This window comes from Salmo trutta, chromosome 26 (assembly GCF_901001165.1).
Source record: "Salmo trutta chromosome 26, fSalTru1.1, whole genome shotgun sequence".
NCBI classification, from domain to species: Eukaryota; Metazoa; Chordata; class Actinopteri; order Salmoniformes; family Salmonidae; genus Salmo; species Salmo trutta.
In genome coordinates, this window is record NC_042982.1 from 44,286,129 (window position 1) to 44,296,213 (window position 10,085).

General features: G+C 41.2%; 1 protein-coding gene across 1 annotated transcript in view; it reads right to left on the minus strand.

Moving 5' to 3' along the window:
• Window positions 1–10,085, minus strand: part of cog6 (component of oligomeric golgi complex 6) — a gene marked incomplete in the record, with an annotated part of 55,930 nt that overhangs the window by 16,134 nt on the left and 29,711 nt on the right. The window contains 1 exon segment of the mRNA XM_029716040.1: window positions 9,424–9,531. Within this exon segment, the coding sequence (XP_029571900.1) occupies window positions 9,424–9,531 (108 nt within the window).

Genomic DNA, 10,085 nt, shown 5'->3' on the forward strand with positions numbered 1-10,085 from the left:
GGTGGGTGTTGCTATGGTGACCCGTGAGCTGAGATAAGGCGGGGCTTTACCTAGCAGAGACTTGTAGATGACCTGGAGCCAGTGGGTTTGGCGACGAGTATGAAGCAAGGGCCAGCCAACGAGAGCATACAGGTCGCAGTGGTGGGTGGTATAAGGGGCTTTGGTGACAAAACAGATGGCACTGTGATAGACTACATCCAATTTGCTGAGTAGAGTGTTGGAGGCTATTTTGTAAATGACATCGCCGAAGTTGAGGATCGGTAGGATGGTCAGTTTTACGAGGGTGTGTTTGGCAGCATGTGCGAAGGATACTTTGTTGCGATATAGGAAGCCGATTCTAGATTTACTTTGGGATTGGAGATGTTTAATGTGGGTCTGGAAGGAGAGTTTACAGTCTAACCAGACACCTAGGTATTAGTAGTTATCTACATATTCTAAGTCGGAACCGTCCAGAGTAGTGATGCTGGACTGGCGGGCAGGTGCAGGCAGCGATCGGTTAAAGAGCATACATTTAGTTTTACTTGTATTTAAGAGCAGTTGACACATTGGACTCTATCAGAGAAGTAGTTGGTGAACCAGGCGAGGAAATCATTTGAGAAACCAAGGCTATGCCGTGCCCACTCAACCCAAAACAACATACATACTTCCCTGAACACTCACTGAATCTCTCAGTGTTACTCCTATGTTACTCTTCTCAGTGGTACCCTGCTGTTACTCTTCTCAGTGTTACCCTTCTCAGTGTTACCCTTCTCAGTGTTACCCTTCTCAGTGTTACCCTTCTCAGTGTTACCCTTCTCAGTGTTACTCTGCTGTTACTCTTCTCAGTGTTACTCTTCTCAGTGTTACTCTGCTGTTACTCTTCTCAGTGTTACCCTTCTCAGTGTTACCCTTCTCAGTGTTACTCTGCTGTTACTCTTCTCAGTGTTACTCTTCTCAGTGTTACTCTTCTCAGTGTTACTCTGCTGTTACTCTTCTCAGTGTTAACCTGCTGTTACTCTGATGCTACTCTTCTCAGTGTTACTCTGCTGTTACTCTGATGTTACTCTTCTCAGTTTTTCCCTGCTGTTACTCTTCTCAATGTTACTCTGCTGTTACTCTGCTGTCACTCTTCTCAGTGTTACTCTGCTGTTACCCTGCTGTTACTCTTCTCAGTGTTACTCTGCTGTTACTCTGATGTTACTCTTCTCAGTGTTACTCTGCTGTTACCTTGCTGTTACTCTTCTCAGTGTTACTCTGCTGTTACTCTGTCTACCTGTTACGCGAGGGCAGCAAGAAGCCAAGGTAAGTTGCTAGCTAGCATTAAACCTATCTCATAAAAAACAATCAATCTTAACATAATCACTAGTTAACTACACATGGTTGATGATATTACTAGTTTATCTAACGTGTCCTGCGTTGCATATAATCAATGCGGTGCCTGTTCATTTCTCATCGAATCACAGCCTACTTCGAAAAACGGGTGATGATTTAACAAGCGCATTTGCGAAAAAAGCACTGTCGTTGCACCAATGTACCTAACCAAAAACATCAATGCCTTTCTTTAAAATCAATACACAAGTATATATTTTTAAACCTGCATATTTAGTTAATATTGCCTGCTAACATGAATTTGTGTCACTTCTCTTGCATTCCGTGCAAGCAGTCAGGCTATACAGTGAGGGAAAAAAGTATTTGATCCCCTGCTGATTTTGTACGTTTGCCCACTGACAAAGAAATGATCAGTCTATAATTTTAATGGTAGGTTTATTTGAACAGTGAGAGACAGAATAACAAAAAAGTCCAGAAAAACGCATGTCAAAAATGTTATAAATTGATTTGCATTTTAATGAGGGAAATAAGTATTTGACCCCTCTGCAAAACATGACTTAGTACTTGGTGGCAAAACCCTTGTTGGCAATCACAGAGGTCAGACGTTTCTTGTAGTTGGCCACTAGGTTTGCACACATCTCAGGAGGGATTTTGTCCCACTCCTCTTTGCAGATCTTCTCCAAGTCATTAAGTTTTCGAGGCTGACGTTTGGCAACTCGAACCTTCAGCTCCCTCCACAGATTTTCTATGGGATTAAGGTGTGGAGACTGGCTAGGCCACTCCAGGACCTTAATGTGCTTCTTCTTGAGCCACTCCTTTGTTGCCTTGGCCGTGTGTTTTGGGTCATTGTCATGCTGGAATACCCATCCACGACCCATTTTCAATGCCCTGGCTGAGGGAAGGAGGTTCTCACCCAAGATTTGACGGTACATGGCCCCATCCATCGTCCCTTTGATGCGGTGAAGTTGTCTTGTCCCCTTAGCAGAAAAACACCCCCAAAGCATAATGTTTCCACCTCCATGTTTGACGGTGGGGATGGTGTTCTTGGGGGTCATAGGCAGCATTCCTCCTCCTCCAAACACAACGAGTTGATGCCAAAGAGCTCAATTTTGGTCTCATCTGACCACAACACTTTCACCCAGTTGTCCTCTGAATCATTCAGATGTTCATTGGCAAACTTCAGACGGGCATGTATATGTGCTTTCTTGAGCAGGGGGACCTTGCGGGCGCTGCAGGATTTCAGTCCTTCACGGCGTAGTGTGTTACCAATTGTTTTCTTGGTGACTATGGTCCCAGCTGCCTTGGGATCATTGACAAGATCCTCCTGTGTAGTTCTGGGCTGATTCCTCACCGTTCTCATGATCATTGCAACTCCACGAGGTGAGATCTTGTATGGAGCCACAGGCCGAGGGAGATTGACAGTTCTTTTGTGTTTCTTCCATTTGCGAATAATCGCACCAACTGTTGTCACCTTCTCACCAAGCTGCTTGGCGATGGTCTTGTAGCCCATTCCAGCCTTGTGTAGGTCTACAATCTTGTCCCTGACATCCTTGGAGAGCTCTTTGGTCTTGGCCATGGTGGAGAGTTTGGAATCTGATTGATTGCTTCTGTGGACAGGTGTCTTTTATACAGGTAACAAACTGAGAATAGGAGCACTCCCTTTAAGAGTGTGCTCCTAATCTCAGCTCGTTACCTGTATAGAAGACACCTGGGAGCCAGAAATCTTTCTGATTGAGAGGGGGTCAAATACTTATTTCCCTCATTAAAATGCAAATCAATTTATAACATTTTTGACATGCGGTTTTCTGGATTTTTGCTGTTGTTATTCTGTCTCTCACTGTTCAAATAGACCTACCATTAAAATTATAGACTGATCATTTCTTTGTCAGTGGGCAAACATACAAAATCAGCAGGGGATCAAATACTTTTTCCCCTCATTGTATACAGCAGTTTGGCCCGCCTGGCTCATTGCGAACTGTGTGAAGTACATTTATTCCTAACAAAGGCCGTAATTAATTTGCCAGAATTGTACATAATTATGACATAACATTGAAGGTTGTGCAATGTAACAGGAACATTTAGACTTAGGGATGCCACCCGTTAGATAAAATACGGAACGGTTCCGTATTTCACTGAAAGAATAAACGTTTCGTTTTCGAAATGATAGTTTCGTATTTCTGTGTATTATTATGTTTTAATTAAGTCTTTGATTTGATATTTGATAGAGCAGTCTGACTGAGCGATGGTAGGCACCAGCAGGCTCGTAAGCATTCATTCAAACAGCACTTTCGTGTGTTTTGCCAGCAGCTCTTCGCAATTCTTCAAGCATTGCGCTGTTTATGACTTCAAGCCTATCAACCCCCGAGATTAGGCTGGTGTAACCCATGTGAAATGGCTAGCTAGTTAGCGGGTGCGCGCTAATAGCCTTTTAAATGTCACTCGCTCTGAGACTTGGGAGTGGTTGTTCCCCTTGCTCTACATGGGTAACGCTGCTTCGAGGGTGGCTGTTGTCGATGTGTTCCTGGTTCGAGCCCAGGCAGGAGCAAGGAGAGGGATGGAATTTATACTGTTACACTGGCAATACTAAAGTGCCTATAAGAACATCCAATAGTCAAAAGTATATGAAATACAAATGGGTATAGAGATAAATAGTCCTATAATTGCTATAATAACTACAACCTAAAACTTCTTACCTGGGAAAATTGAAGCCTCATGTTCAAAGGAACCACCAGCTTTCATATGTTCTCATGTTCTGAGCAAGGAACTTAAACGTTAGCTTTTTTACATGGCACATATTGCACTTTTACTTTCTTCTCCAACACTTTGTTTTTGCATTATTTAAACCAAATTGAACATGTTTCATTATTTATTTGAGGCTAAATAGATTTTATTGATGTATTATATTAAGTTAAAATAAGTGTTCATTCAGTATTGTTGTAATTGTCATTATTACCAAAAAAAAATAAAATATATAGAAAAAAAAAAGAAGAAAAAGAAAGAGGTCGCAGTGGTGGGTGGTATAAGGGGCTTTGGTTTTTGGTTTGATTAATTGGCCTTTTTTGGTCCAATAACCGGTATCGGCGCTGAAAAATCATAATCGGTCGACCTCTAATTACCGTTGCTATGCTACTGCTGCTATATTACTGCTGCTATACTACTGCTGCTATATTACTGCTGCTATACTACTGCTGCTATACTACTGCTGCTATATTACTGCTGCTATACTACTGCTGCTATACTACTGCTGCTATACTACTGCTGCTATACTACTGCTGCTATACTACTGCTGCTATATTACTGCTGCTATACTACTGCTGCTATACTACTGCTGCTATATTACTGTTGCTATATTACTGTTGCTATATTACTGTTGCTATATTACTGTTGCTATATTACTGCTGCTATATTACTACTGTTATATATTACTGTTGCTATATTACTGCTGCTATATTACTGTTGCTATATTACTGCTGCTATATTACTGTTGCTATATTACTGTTGCTATATTACTGTTGCTATATTACTGCTGCTATATTACTGCTGCTATATTACTGCTGCTATATTACTACTGTTATATATTACTGTTATATACTACTGTTGGTATTTTACTGTTATATATTACAGCTCTATAATACTTGTATATATTACTGCAATCTCAATCGCACTCCACACTGCCCTTTCCCATCTGGACAAAAGGATCACCTAACATTCATTAAGTAAAGCTTAGCGTTCAACACTATAGTACCCACAAAGCTCATTACTAAGGACCCTGGGACTAAACACCTCCCTCTGCAACTGGTTCCTGGACATCCTGACGGGCCGCCCCCAGATGGTAAGGGTAGGTAACAACACATCCGCCACGCTGATCCTTAACACTGGGGCCCCTCAGGGGCGTGTGCTTAGCTCCCTCCTGTACTCCCACGACTGCGTGGCCAAACACGTCTCGAACACCATCATTTAGTTTGCTGACAACACAACAGTTGTAGGCCTGATCACCGACAACGATGAGACAGCCTATAGGGAGGAGGTCAGAGACCTGGCAGTGTGGTGCCAGGACAACAACCTCTCCCTCAACGTCAGCAAGACAAAAGGAGATGATCGCTGACTACAGGAGAAGGCGGGCCGAACAGGCCCCAATTAACATCGACGGGGCTGTAGTGGAGCAGGTCGAGAGTTTCAAGTTCCTTGGTGTCCACATCACCAACAAACTATAATGGTCCAAACACAAAGACAGTCGTGAAGAGGGCACGACAACACCTTTTCCCCCTCAGGGGACTGAAAAGACTTGGAATAGGTCCCCAGATCCTCTTTACTTGCTGTCCCTCTTGTATTTTGTCAATAACTGTTGTCTAATTGATGCAATTTGCACTGAATTAATTTGAACATGTGTTAATTAATTTGGACATCAATAATGAATTAACTCATCTGGGCCAATCAAGATGAACTAACGTATTTTAATTCCGTATTTTTTCTTCTTAACCAGACTGTTGCTGGAGCGGAAGAGAACATTGGTGCTCGGAAGGATGGACGAATGATGACTTTATTAATGAGAGTCTAACCATGTGGTAACCATGACAATGGCTGTTCCTGAGTTATCATGTAAACAATGGTGAAACGAAAAGAAACAAGAATAAAGAGAAGGTTTAAAGTGCTATATTACTGCTGCTATATATTACTGCTGCTATATATTACTGCTCCTATATATTACTGCTCCTATATATTACTGCTCCTATATATTACTGCTCCTATATATTACTGCTCCTATATATTACTGTTCCTATATATTACTGTTCCTATATATTACTGCTGCTATATATTACTGCTGCTATACATTACTGCTCCTATATTACTGCTGCTATATATTACTGCTGCTATATATTACTGCTCCTATATTACTGCTGCTATACATTACTGCTGCTATATATTACTGCTGCTACACATTACTGCTGCTATATATTACTGCTGCTATACATTACTGCTGCTATATATTACTGCTGCTATACATTACTGCTGCTATATATTACTGCTGCTATATATTACTGCTGCTATATATTACTGCTCCTATATTACTGCTGCTATACATTACTGCTGCTATACATTACTGCTGCTACACATTACTGCTGCTACACATTACTACTGCTACACATTACTGCTGCTACACATTACTGCTGCTACACATTACTGCTGCTATATTACTGCTGCTATATATTACTGCTGCTATATATTACTGCTGCTATATATTACTGCTCCTATATTACTGCTGCTATACATTACTGCTGCTATACATTACTGCTGCTACACATTACTGCTGCTACACATTACTGCTGCTACACATTACTGCTGCTACACATTACTGCTGCTACACATTACTGCTGCTACACATTACTGCTGCTACACATTACTGCTGCTACACATTACTGCTGCTACACATTACTGCTGCTATACATTACTGCTGCTATACATTACTGCTGCTATACATTACTGCTGCTATATATTACTGCTGCTACACATTACTGCTGCTACACATTACTGCTGCTATACATTACTGCTGCTATACATTACTGCTGCTATATATTACTGCTGCTATATTACTACTGCTATATATTACTGCTGCTATACATTACTGCTGCTATACATTACTGCTGCTATACATTACTGCTGCTATATATTACTGCTGCTATACATTACTGCTGCTATACATTACTGCTGCTATACATTACTGCTGCTATATATTACTGCTGCTACATTACTGCTGCTACATTACTGCTGCTACATTACTGCTGCTATGCATTACTGCAGCTATGCATTACTGCAGCTATACATTACTGCTGCTATACATTACTGCTGCTATATATATTACTGCTATATATATTACTGCTATACATTACTGCTGCTATACATTACTGCTGCTATACAATACTGTTGCTATACAATACTGCTGCTACACATTACTGCTGCTACACATTACTACTGCTACATATTACTGCTGCTATACATTACTGCTGCTATACATTACTGCTGCTATACATTACTGCTGCTATACATTACTGCTGCTATATATTACTGCTGCTATATATTACTGCTGCTATATATTACTGCTGCTACATTACTGTTGCTATACATTACTGCTGCTATACATTACTGCTGCTATATATATATTACTGCTATATATATTACTGCTGCTATACATTACTGCTGCTATACATTACTGCTGCTATACATTACTGCTGCTATACATTACTGCTGCTATACATTACTGCTGCTATACATTACTGCTGCTATATATCACTGCTGCTATATATCACTGCTGCTATATATCACTGCTGCTATATATCACTGCTGCTATACATTACTGCTGCTATACATTACTGCTGCTATACATTACTGCTGCTATACATTACTGCTGCTACATATTACTGCTGCTACATATTACTGCTGCTATACATTACTGCTGCTATACATTACTGCTGCTATACATTACTGCTGCTACACATTACTGCTGCTACATATTACTGCTGCTATATATTACTGCTGCTATATATTACTGCTGCTATACATTACTGCTGCTATACATTACTGCTGCTATACATTACTGCTGCTATACATTACTGCTGCTATACATTACTGCTGCTATACATTACTGCTGCTATATTACTGCTGCTATATTACTGCTGCTATATATTACTGCTGCTATACATTACTGCTGCTATACATTACTGCTGCTATACATTACTGCTGCTATACATTACTGTTATATATTACTGCTGCTATACATTACTGCTGCTATACATTACTGTTATACATTACTGCTGCTATACATTACTTTTATACATTACTGCTGCTATACATTACTGCTGCTATACATTACTGTTATACATTACTGCTGCTATATATATTACTGCTATATATTACTGCTGCTATACATTACTGCTGCTATACATTACTGCTGCTATATATATTACTGCTATACATTACTGCTGCTATACATTACTGCTGCTATATATATTACTGCTATATATTACTGCTGCTATACATTACTGCTGCTATACATTACTGCTGCTATACATTACTGTTGCTATACATTACTGCTGCTATACATTACTGCTGCTATACATTACTGCTGCTATACATTACTGCTGCTATACATTACTGCTGCTATACATTACTGCTGCTATACATTACTGCTGCTATACATTACTGCTGCTATATATTACTGCTGCTATATATTACTGCTGCTATATATTACTGCTGCTATATATTACTGCTGCTATATATTACTGCTGCTATATATTACTGCTGCTATATTACTGCTGCTATATATTACTGCTGCTATATTACTGCTGCTATATATTACTGCTGCTATACATTACTGCTGCTATACATTACTGCTGCTATATTACTGCTATAAACAGTTGAAGTCGGAAGTTTACATACACTTAGGTTGGAGTCATTAAAACTCGTTTTTTCAACCACTACACAAATACCTTGTTAAGAAACTATAGTTTTGGCAAGTCGGTTAAGACATCTACTTTGTGCATGACACAAGTCCTTTTTCCAACAATTGTTGACCACACGGCTGCGTGGTCCCATGGTGTTTATACTTGCGTACTATTGTTTGTACAGATGAACGTGGTATCTTCAGGCGTTTGGAAATTGCTCCCAAGGATGAACCAGACTTGTGGAGGTCTACAATTTTTTTCTGTGGTCTTGGCTGATTTCTTTTGATTTTCCCATGATGTCAAGCAAAGAGGCACTGAGTTTGAAGGTAGGCCTTGAAATACATCCACAGGTACACCTCCAATTGACTCAAATTATGTCAATTAGCCTATCAGAAGCTTCTAAAGCCATGACGTCATTTTCTGGAATTTTCCAAGCTGTTTAAAGGCACAGTCAACTTAGTGTATGTAAACTTCTGACCCACTGGAATTGTGATACAGTGAATTATAAGTCAAATAATCTGTCTGTAAACAATTGTTGGAAAAATGACTTGTGTCATGCACAAAGTAGATGTCCTAACCGACTTGCCAAAACTATAGTTTGTTAACAAGAAATGTGTGGTGTGGTGTGGTGTGTGGTGTGGTGTGTGGTGTGTGGTGTGGTGTGTGTGAGTCTGACCTGTTCTGGGCTGTGCTGCTGTACACAGCTGTAGGTGTAGCTCAGTCCAGCACGGGTCAGAACGAACGAAGCCTGTTCGTTGATCAGAGTGTCCAGGTGAGCTTCAATCTGGAGAGGAGGAGCAAGAGGGGAGAAAACAGAAGAGAGGAGGAGAGGAGGAGGAGAGGAGGAGTAGCAGATGGTAGGATGGGAGAGAAGGAGAGGAGAGAAGGAGGAAAGGATGGTAGGATGGGAGATAAGGAGAGGAGAGAAGGAGGAGAGGACGGTAGGATGGGAGAGTAGAGAAGAGAAGGAGAGGATGGGAGAGGAGGAGGAGAGGACAGTAGGATGGGAGAGTAGAGAAGAGAAGGAGAGGATGGGAGAGGAGGAGGAGAGAAGGAGAGGATGGGAGAGGAGGAGGAGAGGAGTAACAGATGGTAGGATGGGAGAGGAGAGGAGAGAAGGAGAGGATGGGAGAGGAGGAGGAGAGGACAGTAGGATGGGAGAGGAGAGAAGAGAAGGAGAGGATGGGAGAGGAGGAGGAGAGGACAGTAGGATGGGAGATAAGGAGAGGAGAGAAGGAGGAGAGGTCGATGTAGGGATGGGGAGGGAGGAGGAGGAGAGAGAGGAGGGGGAGGGGAAGAGGACAGTAGGATGGGGAGAGGAGAGGGGAGGAGGAGAGG